This window comes from Mastigoproctus giganteus, chromosome 1 (assembly GCF_048544385.1).
Source record: "Mastigoproctus giganteus isolate SK-2022 chromosome 1, ASM4854438v1, whole genome shotgun sequence".
NCBI classification, from domain to species: domain Eukaryota; kingdom Metazoa; phylum Arthropoda; class Arachnida; order Uropygi; family Thelyphonidae; genus Mastigoproctus; species Mastigoproctus giganteus.
Genome location: NC_143575.1, coordinates 202,483,360 through 202,504,596, shown reverse-complemented (window position 1 = coordinate 202,504,596; position 21,237 = coordinate 202,483,360). Strand labels below are relative to the sequence as shown.

General features: G+C 38.6%; 1 protein-coding gene across 1 annotated transcript in view; it reads right to left on the bottom strand.

Annotated features, from left to right (window-relative positions):
* Nucleotides 1–21,237, bottom strand: part of LOC150091453 (uncharacterized) — a 149,223-nt gene that overhangs the window by 21,824 nt on the left and 106,162 nt on the right. Inside the window, exon 7 of the mRNA XM_090390379.1 lies at nt 10,268–10,493. Coding sequence (XP_090246505.1) covers nt 10,268–10,493 — 226 coding nt within the window. The remainder of the gene's footprint in view (nt 1–10,267; nt 10,494–21,237) is intronic.

Genomic DNA, 21,237 nt, shown 5'->3' with positions numbered 1-21,237 from the left:
ACAGCAGCATACCATTGCTACTGTCATTAATAAACCTTTGTGTCATCTGCAAACTTATACATTAAGTCTGTTTATCAATATCATTGATAAATATAGAAAACATGAACATTCCCCCAAAACCTGTGGGTATCCACTAATAACATTAGTCCACAACAAGAAGTGTCCATTCAATAGCACTCTGTCTTCTCTCACTCAAGATTCCTTTTATCCATAGCAACAACCTTCAATTAATGCCATACTGCTACAATTTGTACAGTAGTCTTCCACGTGCAACAGTATCAAAAGCCTTCCTGAAATCCAAGTGTATGATACCAAAATAATTTTTTGCATCCAGTTCCTTTGTGACCACACTGTAGTATCCAATCAAGTTGGTCAGGCAAGATTGCCCCTTCACAAACCCTTTCTGTGTCTGATATATAACTGCAGTCTTGCCTATATGATATGTGGGTTACAATACTAGTGTGTGAGTGGGTCAATCATACACTAGCATTGCTTCTTTAACCAGTGACTATTACTTTCTCCAGAATAGCAGGTAAACTAACAGGCCTTTAATTACTCATGTAACCCTTTGATCTGCTTTATGAATTGAGGATGTATTTGTTCTTCTCCAGTCCATGGGGACTTCCCTTGAGTCATAATGCTGACTCCCTTAATGTAACTGGATATATCCCATCCACCCCAGGTTCCTTTCTTATTTCTAACTTCAAATATTTCTCCTCCACTTTTCTCACGGTTATTACAGTTATTTAACCCCTATTCACTGGGAAGGAAAATTGAGAATAGTTGTGTTTTATAGCCCTAACAACTCTGATGAATATAATAAACAACTGTACAGAGAAATAGAGTGGGACAATAAATCAGAGTGTCTTATAATGGAGGATTTTAATTTCCCAGATATTGATTGGAATTTGTGGGTTAGTCACTCACACACCAGTAAGCCTTTTGTGGATTTATTGGATGACTGTTTTCTACAGCAGCATGTTCGGGAAGCAACTAGAGGGAGTAATACTCTTGATCTGATTATCAGTAGTGATTCTTCATGCATTAAGAATCTGCAGATAAAGGAACCACTAGGTGGCAGTGATCACAGTGTGCTGAAGTGGGATTTCCTCAAAGAGGGTTCGAGCCTGTGACCACCAAATACGGAGGATGCGGAAAGGTCAGGGAATAACCACCGCATATCCCTAGACCAATATGGCCTTAGTTGCTAATGCTCCTAAAAACCAAATAACAGCAACAACAACAACAACTCAAAGAGGCAACTACCATCTGGGGTAGTAGTAGTAGTAGTGATGGCATGTGATGCAAGAAAGCAAATGTATGAGCTTCTGCAGCATCAGCCAAAAAAAAAAAAAAAAAAATCACACCATTCCCTCCAAATGCCTGTCCAGTTCCTCCTTAAATTTATTCAACCTATCAACTTCCACAACGACAGATGGAAGTTTGTTCCAGCAATTAACCACCCGCTGGCTAAAGGCAAATTTCCGCACATCTATTCTACATCTGTACTTTCTTAATTTGAATTTATGCCCCCTTAGGTTCGTAATCTGAACAAGTAGAAGAGTCCCATCAGAATTCAACATGCTCAACCCATTCAAGGCCTTATACAGCTCAATCAGATCACCATGCATGTGTCTAGTCTCCGGCCACTGCAATTTGCAGAACTTAAGCCTCTCTTGGTAAGAGGATCCCTTCATTCCCCTCACCAATCTTGTTGCCCTTCTCTGTATACGCTCAAGTAAATCTTCATCCTTCCTAAAATGAGGCCTCCAGACCTGTATGCAGTACTCAAGGCGTGGCCTGACCATTGCCTTATACAGAGGGACAATCACCTCCTTTTCCCTGCTAGCAAAATTCCTATATATCATTGACAAAACCCCATGATCTGCCCTGGCAGCCTGTCTGCATTGCTCAGAAACCTTCATATCTGACTGCACAATTACTCCCAGGTCTTTTTCATTTTTCTACCACCTTAAGTGTAGTACCACACAGTTGGTACGTTTCTCTGGGGTTACTTCTACCCATATGCAGTACTTTGCATTTGTCAAGGTTAAACTTCAGTTGCCACTTCTTAGCCCATCTGCCCAAATTATCTAGATCCTGTTGCAATAGAACACTGCCATTACTGTCATTAACAACTCTGCCAACCTTTGTATCATCTGCAAACTTTGACATTAAGCCTGCTATACCTTCATCAATATCATTGATAAATATACAATACAACAATGGACCCAACACCGAACCCTGTGGGACTCCACTAATAACATTAGTCCAAGAAGAGCAGCACCCATTGATTACCACCCTCTGTCTTCTCGCACTTAACCATCCTTTTATCGATTGTAGCAACTTACCCTTAATACCGTTCTGCTCCAATTTGTACAATAGTCTTCCATGCGCAACAGTGTCAAAAGCTTTCCTGAAATCCAAATATATGATATCAAAATTATTTTTTGCATCCAGTTCCTTTGTAACCACATCATAATATCCTATCAAATTTGTCAGACAAGACTTTCCCTTCACAAACCCATGCTGTGTCTGAATTATTGCTGCAGTCTTGTCTAGATGATCCTGCAATGCATCTTTAACCAGCGATTCCACTATTTTACCCGAAACAGAAGTTAAACTAACTGGTCTGTAATTACTCGTGTCACCCTTCGATCCCCCTTTGTGAATTGGGGATACATTTGCATATCTCCACTCCGTGGGAACCTCCCCTGAGTCCAAGGATGCTCTCATAATTATGGCTAAGGGTTTGCTTAGTTGCTTTGCCGCCTCCTTTAATATAACTGGATAGATCCCATCCACCCCAGGTGCTTTTCTTACGTTTAACTTCAACAGTTTCTCTTCCACTTTGCTCTCAGTTATTACAAAATCATTAAGTATCCTGCTACAATTTGATAACCTTCTGCCATTTTCAAACCTCAATAATTCCTCACGTGTGAATGTAGATGCAAAATACTCATTCAGTTTGTTTGCTATCTGAGCAGGATCATCAACAGTCAAACCATCGATGTCAAGTGGACCAATCAGATTCATCCCCTTCCTTTTAGAGTTTATATAAGTAAAGAAATCCTTGCTGTTTTTCTTATCATCTTTTGCCAAGGATTTCTCGTAATCTGCCTTCGCCTGCCGAACCTCCTTTGTGACCTGATTACAGATTAACTTATATCTGTCATAGGCTTCTGAGTCGCTTGATAATTTATATGCATCCCATGCATTTTTCTTCTCTGTTACGAGTCTCATTAGTTCATTTGACAACCATTTAGGCCTAAACCTTGAACAACATTTCTTAATAAGTATGAAACTTTTAGTAGCTTCCACGATTATTTCCTTGAATGCTTCCCACTTAGAATTTACTGTTGGTAACATCGTCAGTTGACCCCACTGTACAGAATTTAAAAACTGTCGGAGACCATTGTACTCGCCTTTATGGAAGCAAAAACCCTTTCCTTTACCCCTGATGGTAATTAAATCTTTAAGTAAATCCCACGTCAGTACACTGTGATCACTGCCACCTAGTGGTTCTTTTATCTGCTAATTCCTAATACATGAATGATCACTGCTGATAACCAGATCAAGTGTATTACTTTCTCTGGTTGCCTCTCAAATATGGGAAAAGGGAAGGGTTTTTGCTTTCGTAAAGGTGACTGCGGTGGTCTGAGGCAGTATTTAAATTCTATAACGGTGGGACCAACTGATGATGTTGCCAACAGCAAATTCAAAATGGGAAGCATTCAAAGAATTAGTCTTGGAAGCTACAACTAAGAAATATTATTCAAGATTTAGGCCTAAATGGATGTCAGATGAACTAATGAAACGTGTGACAGAAAAGAAAAATGCATGGGATACATATAAATTAACAGGTTACACAGAAGCCTATGATAGATATAAGCTGGTCTGTAACCAAGTCACAAAGGAGGTTAGGCAGGCAAAAGAAGATTACGAGAAATCTTTGGCAAAGGATGCAAAGAAAAACAGCAAAGAGTTCTTTACTTATGTAAACTCTAGAAGGAAGGGGATGAATCAGATTGGTCCACTTGATATTGATGATACAACTATTGATGATCCTGCTCAAATAGCTAACAAACTAAATGAATATTTTGCATCTACATTCGCACATTAGAAGTTATTTAGAGAGGGGAATGGCAGACTCTGGAAGTAAGCTAGATAATCTTATAATAACTGAGAGTAAAATGGAGGAGAAATTGTTGAAGATAAACATAAGAAAGGCACCCCCCAGAGTGTCCCATTTGTGTTCGATGGGGTTTAGATCAGGGTAGTCAACTCCTCATGAACAATGTCCTCACTTTCCAAAAGCATATCAACAGCTGCAGTGCGATGGTGTCTTTAATATAACTGGATAGATGGAATCTATCCAGTTATATTAAAGGAGGTAGCAAAGGAAGTAAGAAAACCATTAGCCATACTTATGAGAGCTTCCTTGGACTCAGGAGAGGTACCCCTGGACTGGAGATGTGCAAATGTGACTCCAATACACAAAGAATGATCAAAGGACGACACAAGTAATTATAGACCTGTTAATTTAACCTCTGTTCCAGGGAAATTAATGGAGGCACTGGTAAAAGAAACACTGCAGGATCATCTTGACAAGACATCAGTTATAGCTTGAACACAGCATGGGTTTGTTAAGGGGAAGTCTTGTCTGACCAATCTGATTGGATACTATGATGTGGTCACAAAGGAAGTGGATGCAAAGAATAATTTTGACATCATATATTTGGATCTTAGAAAGGCTTTTGATACTGTTGTACATGGAAAATGGCAGCACAAATTCGAGCAGTGTGGCTTTGGATGTAAATTGCTGCTATTGATAAAGGGATCGTTGAGTGGGAGAAGATAGTGATAATCAAGGAACACCGCTCTTTGTGGACTAATGTTATTAGTGGAGTCCCCAGGGTTCGGTGTTGGGTCCATTGTTTTTTTTCTGTATTTATTAATGATACTTATATCAGGCTTAATATCCAAGTTTGCAGATGATACGATGGTCGGCAGGGTTGTTAATGACACTAATGATAGTAAGATGCTACAACAGGATCTAGAAAAGTTGAGCAGGTGGGCTGAGAGGTGGCAAATGAAGTTTAACAATGACAAATGTAAAGTACTGCATAAGGGAAGCAGTAACTCCCACAGTAACGTATCAACTATGTGGTACTACACTGACAGTGGTAGAGAGTGAAAAGGACCTGGGGTAATTGTTCAGGCAGATATGAAGTTTCCTGAGCAGTGCAGACAGTCTGCAAGAGTAGCTCATGGTGTCTTGTCAATGACAAACATTTGGAGCGAGTGGATGGATGAAATGAGAAGGGTGTGTTTTTTTTTTTTGTTTTTTTTTTTTTTTTTGGCTGATGCTATATAAGCTTGCTTTCTTGCATTGTGTGCCTTTTCTAATGCATCTCCAAATCACAAAGGAGATCAAAGGGTAACAGGGCTAATTACAGACTTGTTAGTTTGACTTCTGTTCGAGGGAAAATAATGGAGTCACCGGTTAAAGATGCATTGCAGGATCATCTAAACAGCAGTGATATTTCAGACACAGCATAGGTTTGTTAAAGGATAGTCTTGTCTGACCAATTAGATTGGATACTATGATGTGGTTACAAAGGAACTGGATGCAAAAAATATTTTTGATACATTTACTTGGATTTCAGGAAGGCTTTTGATACTGTTGCACATAGAAGACTAGTATACAAATTGGAGCAGTATAGTATTAAGGGCAAGTTGCTACAATGGAATAAAGGATGGTTGAGTGGGAGAAGACAGAATGGCAATCAGTGGATACTGCTCTCTCAACATGGACTAATGTTATTAGTAGTGTCCCTCAGGGTTCGGTGTTGGGCCCATTGTTGTTTTGTATATTTATCAATGATATCGATGAAGGTATATCAAACTTAATGTCAAAGTTTGCAGATGATACAAAAGTTGGCAGGGTTGTTAATAACAGGATCTGGAAAAGTCGGGCAGATGGGCTGAGAAGCGGCAACTGAAGTTTAGCATTAACAAATGCAAAGTACTGCATATGGGTAGCAGTAACCCTAGAGAAATGTACCAACTGGGTGGTGTTACACTCAGTCTAGTGGAGAATGAAAGAGACCTGGGGTTATTGTGCAGTCAGATATGAAGTTTTCTGAGCAGTGCAGACAGGTGCCAGAGTAAGTCATGGGGCCTTGTCAATGATATATAGGGGAATTTTGTGAGCAGGGAAAAGGAGGTGATTATCTCCATGTACACTGGTGTGCAAAACTTAAGGACCAATCAGGTTTTCACCTGTAGCTTCTCATAGGAGTGGCCTGGATATGGGAAAATGATACCAAAGGAACCTCATGAGGTTCAGAAATGATGAAGGAAACAACACCAGAAACAAAACGGTACACAGAGGTACTTTATTCAAAAACGGCAACATAGCACTGGCTGCCCTGGTAGAGATGCATCCCTGCCAAAGATGGAACAAAGGGAAGAGGTAGTCCTCAGCAGGAGATATGGCCACCCCTAATGTTGATGCAGTCTTTGCACTGCCTGTCCATACTTAGAACAATGTTGTTGATAAGTTCTTGCGGTAACATCACCCAATCCTCTGTCAGCACCATCTTCAGCTGGTGAACATTTTCTGGTGGGTGTGGATGTGCCGCTAGGCATTCCCCAGAGTGTCCCATATGTGTTCAATGGATTTAGATCGGGGGAACGGGTAGGCAACTCCTTACGAACAATGTCCTCACTTTCCAAAAGCATATCAACAGCTGCAGTGCGATGGTGTGTGCTGTTATCATCCATAAACACGAACTCGAGGCCAATGGCACCTCGGAACAGACACACATGGGGAAGGATTACCTCAGTACAGTAGCATGCACTGGTTACTGTACCGCCTTCTAGTATCTGGAGTTGTGTACGTCCATGCAAGATAACGCCTCCCCAGACGAGAACACCTCGACCACCATATCGATCGCTTTTAGTGATGTTTGCGGGTTGTTACCGTGTGCTAAACTCTTGCCAGATTAGCTAATCCAGAATCAGCTGCTGAGACAATCAACCCTCATCAGTAAAGAGTACCTTACCCCATTGTGCTGCTGTCCAGTACTTGAGTTCAATGTAACACTGTAAATGGTTTCTCCGATGTGCAGGTGTTAAAGGGACACAGTACTGTTCATCGGGCAAACGGTCCACCTTTGTGGAGTCGCCTGGCCACAGTAAACTGTGATATCCTGTGCTCCTGTGCAGCTGGTTTGCAATGGATCCTGCTATCTGGTGTTGGTCCCTCTTAGCCTGTAGGAGTATATAGTGGTCATCATTGGGCATTGTTTTTTGTGGACAACCACCACTGGTCCTTTAAACAGCTGTACCTGTCATTCTGAAGGCCAACCACACACGTGAGATGATTGTATGAGCGATACCGAACTCTGCAGCCACACTGACCTTCCTCGAGCTTCCGAATTATTCGACCCCTGGTAAAGTCGTCCAGATATTGTCTACTGGCATTTTGTTGTCTGTAGCACTGTATGAAACCAATCGAATATCTGTAACAATCATGCTCACCGTTTGGCAATTTGCACATAACTGCTGAACTATTGCTTTTATCTGTTTATGTGAGCCCTCTCATCACGATTCAAATTTTTGCATGTGCACCAACTTTCTACTTAACGGGCACAGTTATGCAAATTCTGATTGAGGTGTATAATGCCTTGAATGGATTGAACAGGCTCAATGCCGATGGGATTCTTGCTAAAATTACAAACCTAGGGGGGCATAAACTGAAATTGAGGAAAGACAGTTGTCGAATAGATGTGCGAAAATTTTCCTTTAGCCAGCTGATAGTTGATTGCTGGAACAAACTTCCAACTGTTGTTGTGGAAATCGATAGCTTAAATAAATTTAAGCTAGAACTAGACAAACATTAGGAACGAATGGATCAGTGAAATGGGAAGGGTTTTTTTTTGGCTGATGCTGTATAAGCTTGCTTTCTTGCATCATATGCCTCTGCTAATGCTAATTAAAGTTTGATAAACTTCTGGCCTCCACTTCTCTAGAGGATTCCTCATGTGTGAATGTAGATGCAAAATATTCATTCAGTTTTTCAGCTACCTGAGCAAGATCATCAACAGTCAGACTATCAATATCAAGTGGACTAATCTGATTCATCCCCTTCCTTCTAGAGTTTACACAAGTAAAGAAGTCTTTGCTGTTTTTCTTTGCATCCTTTGCCAAAGATTTCTAGTAATACGCCATCACCTGCCTAACCTCCCTTGTGACTTGATTACAGACTAGCATATATCTCCCATCAATAATTTATATGCATCCCATGCATTTTTCTTCTCTACCACGAGTCTCATTAGTTCGTCTAACATCCATTTAGGCCTAAGCCTTGAGCAGTATTTCTTAGTTGGTATGAAAAGCCTAGTAGTTTCCAAGATTAATTCCTTGAATGCTTCCTATCTATAATTTTCTGTTGGTAACAATATCAATTGGTCCTACTGTATAGAATTTAAAAACTGAGTCCACTACAGTCACCTTCACAAAAACCATATTCTTGTTTATACTCCGGCACGACGCCAAGTCAGTGGAGTTTACAATAAATCAATCAATCAATACAAATGTTAATCGTATTTAGCAGTCACAGGCTTGAAACCCATTCCACTCAAAGAGCGTGTGCTACTGCACTCGTATACCTGACCACTCGGCTACGCCAGGCCCCTTCCTTTACCCCTGATGGTAGTTGCATCTTTAAGTAAATCCCACATCAGTACACTGTGATCACTGCCACCTAGTGGTTCTTTCATCTGCACATTCTCAATGCATGAATAATCACTGCTGATAATCAGATCAAGAGTATTACTTCCTCTGGTTACCCCTTGAACATACCACTTAGAAAACAGTCATCCATTAAATCCACAAAATTTTTGCTAGTGTGCGAGTGACAAACCCACAAGTTCCAGTCAATATCTGGAAAGTATTATTAGAAGACAAACTCCTATTCACTTATCACGCAAGGTAAATCAAAGAAACAGCCAAGAAATTCACCACTCACTCGCATTACCCAGAAAAGAATGAGGGACTCAAGAGGACTCATTATATCGGCAGTGGTTCCTGAACTTAGAAAAGAATACAAGACCTAAGGTAAAATCATAGAGCCCTGCATATACAATGCAATGTTTGTGTTTGTTATTTCATGCAACCATTTGATACCTCAGGAAAGATAACTGTCACCTCAAACTCTACCACTACACCCTACTCTCTTTACTGCTGATTTCTAATTACAATTCCACAACATCCGATGGAAGTTTGTTCCAGCAATCAACCACCCATTGGCTAAAGGCAAACCTCCTCACTTCTATCCAGCAACCCTCCTTCCTCGATTTGAATTTATTCTTCTTCATGTGTGTGGTCTGAGCCAGAAGAAGAATGCCACCAGCATATCTTCAACAGATTGCTTTGCAGGTGTCCTAGTCTTAAGATGCTGTAATCTGCAAAACTGAAGCCTGTCTTTGTACAACCACCCTTTCAATCCCTTTACCAATCTCATTGCCCTTCTCTGCACCCGTTCCACATCTACACCCTTCCTGAAATGAGTTCTCCAGACCTGTATGCAGTACTCAAGATGCCTAACCAATGACTTATACAACAGGATAATCACTTCCTTGTCCCTGCTAGAAAAGTTCCTGTATATAGACAAAACCCCACGAGCTGTCCTTGTAGCATGCCTGCACTGATCAGAGAATTTCATATCTGACTGCACAATTACCCCAGCTCCTTTTCATTATCTACTACCCTGAGTATAGTACCACCCATCTACCACATATCCCGGAGCAATATGGCCTTGGTTGCTAATGCTCCTAAAAACCAAATAACAAACAAACAAACCATCTGATAAGTTACGCTGGGATTACTGCTATTGATATGCAGTAGCTTGCAATTTGTCAATTTTAAAATTCAACTGTCATTTCTCAGCCCATCGATCCAATTTTCTTAGATCTTGTTTCAGTAGCTCATGCTGATTACTGTCGTTAACTAGGCTGCCAACCATTGTATAATCTGCAAACTTAGATATTAAGCCTGATATACCTTCATACATATCATTAATAAATATAGAAAACAACAATGGGCACAGCAATAAACCCTGGAGGATCCCACTAATAACATTAGTCCATGAAGAGCATTGTCCATTAATAACCACATTGTTTTCTTCCACTCAACCATCCCTTTATCCAGTAACCTATACTCTGTTAATTGTGTAATTGCATTAAACAAAGCTACATACCTTGCAGTCCTAATGAAAAAGGACTATTAGAATCTTGTTTGGATACAGCTTGAGAGCAAAAGGCAATAATGTCTTTCAGTTCATTTATACATGAAGAGGTGCAAGACAGCAATTGTGTTTGTAAAATTTTCTGTTCATCTTGAAATAACACTTTCTGGGAAAGGTCATCAACTTTTTCTTGAAGAATTAACTTTTCCTCAAATAAAGACTGCTTTTCTCTAAATACCTGAAAGTTTTTTTTTTTTTTTTGAAATATTAGATAAATTTTAACAAGAAAGTTATTTTAAAAAACTCTATAAAAAATATCTAAACAACATACTACTTAATTTAAATCATTAAAAAAAACTTATAATTTATCTTAATGACCTAGATAAATTTTAAGTTATAAATTATTTTCAGCATTGAAATCAAAAAAAGTTCTTTTGATTTCAGTGCTGAAAGTCTTTTTTCCTCTTTTTATTATCGACCATTATTATTATCATCATCTTATATACAAATTATAACACTGGCAGGGGGGGGAAACAATTATCATATTATAATACATACAAACAGGCATCCCATTTAGATAGCAGATTTCAAGAAAGGTATCAAATTAATTTTTTTTTTAATTAAAAATTAAATTATTAACCTGTAAGAAATTTCGTTTTAAAATACTTTTTTTTATTAACCAAAAAATTGAGAACTATCTTTAAATAAATAATATTGCTCTTTACTTCCAAAAAAGAAAGAATTACATAGAAACTGGCTGCCCTGGCACATATCTATACAGAGGGTTTACAATCATAATTATGTGAAAAAAAAAAAAAAAAAAAAATCTCAACTCAACAGTGCAAATTATATCACAAAGAAGGAATTAATAGTCCCATAAAAAATATGCAAACTGACACCATATATCCATATTAGCAGTAATAATGTATAAAAATCAGATTGCTATTACTTGGTAAATAAAACAGAATAAAATTGTCTTCAAAGTCTTGAAACAATCGCATAGGTCAACATTCTCTTCCTCCAAAAAGAGTCATTCACACCCACTGCACACTGCCTGCTAAGCTCACAAAAACCAGCACAGGAGGATCAATCATTTGCCATTCCCACATCTGTACCTCCTAATGCTCCATCAGTAACAAAAGCCTTTCAATGATCCAAGTATATAATATCAAAGTTACCCTGCATCCAGTTCTTTTGTGACTGAATCATGGTATCCAATCAAATTGGTCAGGCAAGACTTCCCCTTAACAAAACCATGCTGTGTCTGAGCTATAACTGAAGTCTTGTCTCGATGATCCTGCAGTGCTTCTTTAACCATTGCTGCCATTAATTTTCCGGGAACAGAAGTTAAACTAACAGGTCTATAATTACTTGTGTCGCCCTTTGATCCTCCTTTGTGAATTGGGGTCACATTTGCATATCTCCAGTCCATGGGTACTTCCCCTGAGTCCAAGGAAGCTCTCATAATTATGGCTAAGGGTTTGCTTACTTCCTTTGCTGCCTCCTTTAATATAACTGGATAGATCCCATCCACCCCAGGTGCCTTTCTTGTATTTATCTTCAACAATTTCTCCTCCACTTTACTCTTAGTTATTACAAGATTCTCTAGCTTACTGCCAGAGTTGAATACACCTCTGGCATTCCCCTCGCTGAATAACTCCTCATGTGTGAATGTCGATGCAAAATATTCATTTAGTTTGTTAGCTACCTGAGCAGGATCATCAACAGTTGAACCATCGATATCAAGTGGACCAACCTGATTCATCCCCTTCCTTCTAGAGTTTACATAAGTAAAGAACTCTTTGCTGTTTTTCTTTGCATCCCTTGCCAAAGATTTCCCGTAATCTGCCTTCACCTGCCTAACCTCCTTTGTAACTTGGTTACAGATCAACTTGTATCTATCATAGGCTTCTGTGTCATGTGTTAATTTGTATGTATCCCATGCATTTTTCTTCTCTGCCATATGTCTCATTAGTTCATCTGACATCCACTTAGGCCTAAACCTTGAACAATATTTCTTAGTTGGTATGTAAAGCCTAGTAGCTTCCAAGGTAAGTTCTTTGAATGCTTCCCATTTTGAATTTGCTGTTGGTAACATCATCAGTTGGTCCCACTGTATAGAATTTAAATACTGTCTCAGTCCATCGTAGTCGCCTTTACGAAAGCAATAACCCTTCCCTTTAACCCTAATGGTAGTTACCTCTTTGAGTAAATACCACTTCAGCACACTGTGATCACTGCCACCTAGTGGTTCATTTACCTGCAGATTGGGCGCCTCCGTAGCCAGGTGGGAAGGAGCAGCAGTGCGTAGCACATGCTTCTTGATTAGACCGAGGTTCGAACCCGTCACCACCAAATACGGAGGATGCGGAAAAGTCAGGGATGACCACCGCATATCCCCGGAGCAATATGGCCTTAGTTGCTAATGCTCCTAAAAAAAAACCAAATAACAATAACCTGCAGATTCTTAATGCATGAAGAATCACTACTGATAATCAAATCAAGAGTATTACTCCCTCTAGTTGCCTCCCGAACATGCTGATGTAGAAAACAATCATCCAATCAATCCACAAAAGCCTTGCTAGTGTGTGAGTGACCAGCCCCCAAATTCCATTCAATATCTGGGAAATTAAAATCCCCCATTATAAGACTCTGATTTACTGGCCCACTCTATTTCCCTGTACAATTTCTTATTATACTCATCAGAGTCATTAGGCCTATAGCACACTTCTACTCTCAATTTTGATCTCCCAATGCTTATGTCACACCAAACTGACTCGACACTGCTCTGTCCAGCAATGTCGACTGGCTTCACTTCCTTGGATTTTATGTATTTCTTAACTAATAGCATAACCCCTCCTCCCTTCCTATCCTGTCTATCCCTTCTGTAGACATTGTACTCCCCAAATTCCAGTTCTGCATTCCTTATATCTGTGTGACACCACATCTCTGAAATCCCCACAATATTTGCCTTTGATGTTTTGAGCAATACCTCAAATTCATCAAATTTATTTACTAAACTCCTAGCATTGGTGAACACGCAAGTATACATGCACCTTTTCTTTTTCTTAGCTACCCTAACACAACCCATGTGTTTACTTGTACCCCAATGATTCCCAGCAGTCTCTGAAATATCCTGCATCTTATTTTCCAGGCTGCGGCTCATTCCAATAGAAGCCGTGCAAGAATCACTTTCACCTCTGCCAGTGGCTATTGTTAATCTATTAGTCCTTGTATCCCCCCAATCTAGCAGTTTTCCGACCCCCTAACACTGCCTCGATAGGATCAGCAAACATTCTTGCACCCTTTCTATTTAAGTGTATCCCATCCCTGTAGAAGCAGTCTCTCCTGTTAACAAGTACAGACCAGGCTGAAAAAAATTCTACCCCTTGAGTCTTGCACAATCTTTCCAGGGCCGAATTGATCGACAGGGCTCCATCATATACTCCCTCCTATCATGTCTGGGCAGAATTGCAGACACTACTGTCATACGTAAGGAGAGAACTGGGGATGGACTTGCCCCATGGAGGAGTTGCAATCCTTGTAGGCAACCAATCTCAGACCCTATGTGCCAATCTGTAACTCTTTCCTCCAACATAGAAGAGGTAGAAATTTGCCTTACAGTAGGCTTTTTATTAACAGTCTGTTCAATTTATTTTCCACCTGAGGCTGACATCTCCTAGACAGACCTTGATTACCTGATTTGGCAGTTAGCAACCTTTGTCCCACTTCCTTGCAATTTCAATGGAAATACCACCCTGTGAGGTAGTGCCGACATTAATCGAAGGAACGTACATAGAGCATCTGCTCGCTAACAATGACCTCTCCCTTCTAAATATAGAAACTAATACCCTGGGTTGTAGCTGTGAAAAGTATAGTATTCCCCTTAACAAACCCATGCTGTGTCTGAATTATTACTGCAGCCCTGTCTAGATGATCCTGCAATGCTTCTTTTACCAGTGATTCCATTATTTTCACCACAAGAGAAGTTAAACTAACAGGTCTGTAATTACTCGTGTCACCCTTTGATGCCCTTTGTGAATTGGGGATACATTTGCACATGTCCAATCTGTGGGGACCTCCCCTGAGTCCAAGGATGCTCTCATAATAAGGATAAGCGTTTCCTTTCTTTCTTTGCTGCCTCTTTTAATATAACTCGATAGATCCCATCCACCCCCAGGTGCCTTCCTTAAGTTTAACTTCAACTATTTCTCCTCCACTTTGCTCTCATTTATTACAAAATCATTAATCTCCCTGTTAGAGTTTAATAAGTTTCTGTCCTCCACTTCCCTACAGAATCCCCCACGTGTGAATGTAGATGCAAAATACTTGTTCAGTTTCTCAGCTATCTGAGCAGGATCATTAACAGTCAAACCATTGATATCAAGTGGACCAATCTGATTCATCCCCTTCCTTCTAGTTTATATAATTAAAGGAATCCTTGCTGTTTTTCTTAGAATCTTTTCCCAAAGATTTCTTGTAATCTGCCTTCACTTGCCTAAATTCCTTTGTGACTTTATTACAGACTACCTTATAACTATCACTGGCTTCTGGGTCGCCTAATAATTTATATGCATCTCATGCATTTTTCTTCTCTTCCACAAGTCTTATTAGTTCATTTGATCATCCATTTAGGCCTAAACATTGAACAATATTTCTTAATCAGTATGAAAGCCTAGTAGCTTCCACAGTTAATTCCTTGAATGCTTCCCACTTAGAATTTGCTGTTGGTAACATCATCAGTTGGTCCCACTGTACAGAATTTAAAAACTGTCTGAGACCACTGTAGTTGTGCTTTTTGCCATCAAAGAAAATTCTATCACAGAATAATGCTATTACATCTATGTTGACGATTTCAGCATATTTTCTCAATCCTGCAACATGAGGTTATCAAGAGACAACTGCAACATGCCAATGATTACTTGAACTCATGGGCAATGAATAATGGCTTCAGGTTGTCACCACAAAATACCATTTGAACACATTTTGTTGCAAGGAAGTAACCCTGAACCAAGACTAGATTTTTGGGACTTGTATTTGATAGAAAGTTGATCTTTCTACAACATATTTGGCAACTACATGCAAAGTGCACAAGAGGCTTGAATATCCTACGTGCAATATCCTCTAATTCTTTTTTGTGCATACCATACACTTTATTGTATCTCTATCGTACACTTATGCAATCTAAATTAGATTTCGGGTCCCAGGTATACATATCTACTGGACTTGGTGTACTCTGATGGCTTGATCTCATCCACCATCAGAGATTAGTAGAGAAGCATATCGAACCTTTTCTGTCGAGAGCCTCTACGTCAAAGGAAATGAACCATCGTTATTGCTTTGTTGTAAATAGTTGTCTCTACACTATGCTGTCAAATTGAAAAGCCTGCCAGACCACCCCACATGGACACCCATTTTTGAACCATGATGGAAAAACATCTGTAATACCAGTCAGACTGCCAATTGTCACTTTGGTATTTGTGTCCAAGAGCTGCTCAGAGAGCTTAATATCAAGGTAGACAATGTTGGCAAATCACCAAGACAACTACTTACACCTTGACATGCTCAGATACCAAGCAACCTTCAATTAAAAATTCAGGTAATGCTGCCAACTCCATCTTCTGTCCAACAACTACTCTATGCTGCTAACCAAGCCAAATACTCCAACTTCTTACTTGTCTTCACTGATGTCTTGAAATCAGAGTCTGGGAAGATGGAAGTAGATCTGCCATCTTGTTAATCTCCTATACAGACTACAAGCAGGTGATACATTCTAAATTGCTCTCCCAGTTGCAACAATCTTGGCAAGGGCAGGTCAAGAACAAGCTCTATCCGTATAGCCCATAATCAAACACTGGCTTGATTTTATATTTTATTTTATTTTGACTCAGCATTATGCACTCGGTCAAATTTTATCTGATAGTGGACACGTTGTCAGCCATTTATAGTTATTTAAAATCATTCTGTACAATATTTTACTGTTCTCTTTTATACGACCTGGCTTTGGTGCATTACATCCTTAGTTTCTGATGCACCAATAAAACCCAAAGTAACTAACCAACCAACCAACTTCAGAAATACTTGCTGGGCAAGTTGTAGACACCATATATCAGGATCAATACTCCATTAGGCAAAAAAATTAAGGCCAGCTTGAAAAAAAATTTTGCACTTTTATTTCATAACATCACACGAAGAAAGTATATGTCTATGCAAAGGTTGGGCAGGTATTCTCTACTGAAGAAAATCCATGGGTCGAAGCTGTAATTTTCCAGTCAGATTCAACATAAATCTCACCATCTGGAAATCCCAGATAACTTTAATTGAGGAGAAACCAAGATACATTAAAAGAATCATCTATAATGGCACCATAGGCATCTTGAGTTCCCCAAAATTTCAGGAAAGGAAATTACGATGCCTTAAGGTGCTACATGGCCTCTATTAACTGTGTAGATATCTCACAGAGAGCAAATATAATTGAATTATGGTATACCTTTAAAACATTAATCACAGAAGCCTTGAATGCTCATATACCATTAAAAAATACTCCACGAGGAGGATTCCAAGTTGGATGAATAATGAAGTTGCCAAATTACTTGAGCAGAAAAAGACGGCATGGAAAAGTTACAGAGCAATAAAAAGTACTGAAGCCTATAACAGCTACAAAGTGATCTGTAACGGTGCCACAAAAACGGTTAGGTTGGCAAAGGCAGATTATGAGAAATCACTAGCAAAGAGAGGGGATAAGGAATTCTTCACATATATAAATGCAAAGAAGAGAAGGACAAACCAGATCAGACCCTTATGTAATGGATGTGGGATAGTATTAGATACTCCAGATGTACTCGACAGTTACTTTTCATCAATATTTACATAAGAAAAACTCTTCACTTCAATGAGAAATTCTGGGAGTGATGTTGAAAAAAAATTAATGATGTTGAAGTTTCACATTTATTTAATGAAAAACTTTTGAGCCTACAGGCCAGTAAGACTCCTAGGATTGATAGCATTTACCCTATAATCTTAAGGCAGGCAGCAAGTGAGTGCATTGAACCATTGAGGCTAATTAAGAGAGCATCACTGGACTCGGGAGTGATTCTGTTGGACTGGAAAAGTGCCAATGTATCTCCAATACATAAGGGCAGTTTTAAGAGTGAAGTGGGAAATTACTGGCCGGTTAGTCCAACTTCAGTAGTAGGAAAAATCATGGAGACTATGATCAAGGGTGGAATTCAGGATCACTTGGATAGAAATGGAATTCTGAAGGATACTCAGCATGGTTTTGTAAAGGGAAAATCATGTTTAACTAATCTGGTTAGCTATTTTGACAGGGTCACTCAAGAGCTAGACTTAGGAAATAATTTATACATTGTTTATTTCGATTTCAGCAAAGCATTTGACTCAGTCCCACATGAGCGGTTACTTTATAAGCTGGAACAGGTTGAAATCAGGGGGAAAATCCTTAGATGGATAGTTGGATGGCTTCAAGGCAGGAGGCAGAGGGTTGTGATAAATGGTTATTCCTCAGATTGGGTTGATATAAAAAGTGGGGTTAACCAAGGATAAGTATTAGGACCATTGTTGTTTTTGATTTTCATAAATGACATCAAAGAAGGGATAGCGGGCAGATGATGTAAAGATTGGTAGAGTAGTTAATGATTGCTGCCAAGCAGAGCTTCTTCAGAATGACCTAGATAGACTTCAGAGATGGCCAGAAAAAATGGCAGTCCCTTTCCTCCACTACTGGACTTGGGTATTATGATACGGCCAGATATGAAGTTCTCCAAGCATTGTAGACTGGTTGCAAGGAGGGCCCATGGTGTCCTATTGATGATTTATTGAACAATCGCTAATAGAGATAGGGACGTCATAATCACATTATATAAGGCTATTGTTAGACCACAATTGGAATGCTGTGGTCAAGTGTGTAGACCGCACCTAAAGAAAGACATTGTTCTTCTTGAAAGGGTCCAAAGATGGGTAACTCGCCTGGTGAGACAGCAAAAGAGCATCATATGTGGAAAGACTTTGAATATGTGGGTTGCAGAGCTTAGAAACTAGACACCTTAGAGAAGACTTGATTGAGATGTTTAAGGCTCTGAGAGGCATAAGCAAAATGAATAAGGACGAAATTTTCACAGTTATAAATTATTCAAGAACTAGGAGCCGTAATTTCAAGTTATGGGAGGAGTTGTTTAGACTGGATTGCAGGAAGTTTTATTTCAGCTAGCAAGTTATAAATTACTGGAATAATTTACCTACATTGGTGGTAGAGGCTGACAGTCTGGGGAAATTCAGAGGTCAACTGGATAATTACCTAAGGGAGAAGGGACATGCATAGGTTGTCCATTTCCTTTTCTCTTATTAATTTTATTATTATTTTTTAATTTTCTTCTTCTTCTTCTTCTTCTTCTTATTATTATTAATTTGTTTTTTATTATTATTATTTTATATAGTATAGTATGAATCAGAGCTGTAATACTTAATATGTTCTACGTTGATAATAATATTATTATCGACGTTGATAATAATATTATTATCAATGCGTAAAGCATTGTCAGCTTCAGGAAGGAAAATCGTTTTGAATATTTTTGATTTTTAATTGTTTTAAATTGATTTGAATTGTGTTAAATTGATTATTTAATTATTTATATTTTACTCTAATGTACTGGTAAGTTGTCGATTTTTTTGTTTTTTCCGTTTTAATTTCTGGAGGGTATCATACGGAAGTGTTCTACATACTATATTGAGGTAAACTCCTCTTATTATTTTACTAATATTTTATTTTATGTATTTTTTTGTTATTTTATTTTATTTATTTTATTTTTTTTTTCGGCTGGTGCAGCATAAGCCACAGGCTTCCTTGCACCATGTGGCCATTACTAATACTAAAAACCACTTCTAGATCCAAAGTACAAGCTTGAGGATTGTTTGAAGATTTCATTGCACTGCTACAGACCATATGGTCAAAAGCAGATGAATATACATGACAAAATACTTTATAACCACTTTCTGTACAATATTTTGCACATATTAATGTGGAAGGCCCAATAAGACTTCATTAGCTTCTCCCTCATATTGGCAAAGTGCTCTTTGAAAATAAATCTAGTGTCCAAAGTAATACCAAGAAATTTCACTGTGGATGATAACAGAAGGCAATTGTCTAAAATATCAATGCAATGGAGATGGGAGTAAGAAAAAGACTAAAAATTATATATTTCAATTTTTTTAAATTTTTTCTGGAACCAAAACAATGTAAATGAGTTAATAAATCAAAGAGTTTTGGATTGCTGTATCACAAGCAGAAAAATTCAGATGCTATCATACATGGCAATAAGTACAGCAGAGCGAGCTTGCCTTCTTTCTTTCTAAAGATGTGAGCGAGCGAGGAATCCATCATGCTGATATCTTATTCATATTCAAATCATCGTAAATTATGTTCTTCACTTATCCATAGTTTATCCCAGTCTCAGAAACTATCTGTTTAATTGTTATCCAGTGGACATTGAGGATCAGCTGTTCTAGTTAAAGATATAGCTACCATCTTTGATGATAGTTTTATCTTTATTGATATGGGATCCTTGCAGACATAATTACCATCAAAGATGATAATTATATTTTTAAGTAGATCCCACATCAATACAATCTGAAGGGTAAAGGGGAGGGATTTTACTTTTTTGTTAAGGTAACTACAGTGATGTTACCAACTGCAAATTCTAAATAGAGAGCATTCAGGGAAGTAATCTTGGAAGCTACTAGTCTTTTTATACCAACCAAGAGATTGTGTTCATGCATTAGACCTAAATGGATGTTAAATGTCAATGGATTGCACACTTAATCACTGCCTCTAAGATTTTTCCTACCACCGAAGTCAGACTAATGGGTCTGTAGTTACCAATCTCACTCCTAGAACCACTTTTATGTATTGGCAATACACTGGCACCTCTCCAATCCAAAGGAATCTCCTTTGAGTCTAAAGATGTCCTCATAATTATCCTCAATGGTTCAATACACTCTCTCACACTATCCCTCAAAACTACAGGGCATGTGCCATCAACTCGGGAAGCCTTACTTTCCTTTTGCTGAAAAGTTTTTCTAATAAACAATCATCTGTAATTATGACATCACTAATTTCATATATCTCAGCCTTACTCGCACAGCCTCTTCTCAGCATGAAGGGGTCTTTCGTCAGTAAAGACAGATGCAAAGTACCTGTTCAATTCATCCACAACATCAACTGGGTTGCTCAAGACTTTTCCACACCCAGTGCATAAGGATCCAATCTTATTAGCTTTTTTCTTCCTTGTATTCACATAACATGAAAAATTCCTTGTCCTTATTCTTTGCTCTCTTAGCCAATGCTTTCTCATACACAGCCTTGGCCTCCCTGACCTTATTTGTGGTACTATTACAGATCAACTTGTACTTGTTATAGACTTCAGTAATTTTCATCATTCTAAATGTCCCATGCTATCTTCCCTACTCTATTTGACCAGCCAGCTTTGCAGCCATTCATTTTGGAATCCTCCTCCTGCAATTTATTCTTAAAGGTATGTATGTGTTCATGCCTTCTGTGATTTTTTTTCTTTAAAAGTATTCCATACTTCAAATGTACATAAACCTGAATATGTATAAATTATATCTGTAATCAGGTCAAAGAGGTTAGGCAAACTAAGCAGTTTAGAAAAAGTCTCTGGAAAAGAATGTAAAGAAAAGTAGCAAAGGCATCTTTACTTAGCTAAATACCACAAGGAAAGGCATGAAGCAGACTGGTGGACTAGAATATGATTAGTATAATTTTTTATAATCTTTCTCTGGCTGCGGCGAACTGACTAGATATTTTTTGCATCTACATTCACACACAAAGAATTTCCTACCACTGAAGGAAACATCCATCATCATCACCAATTTCCAAAAAGACCACAGTGTAACCATCTACAATGAGTGTTGTTGTCAGTTTTCTGGGATAAGATGGGCATTATTAA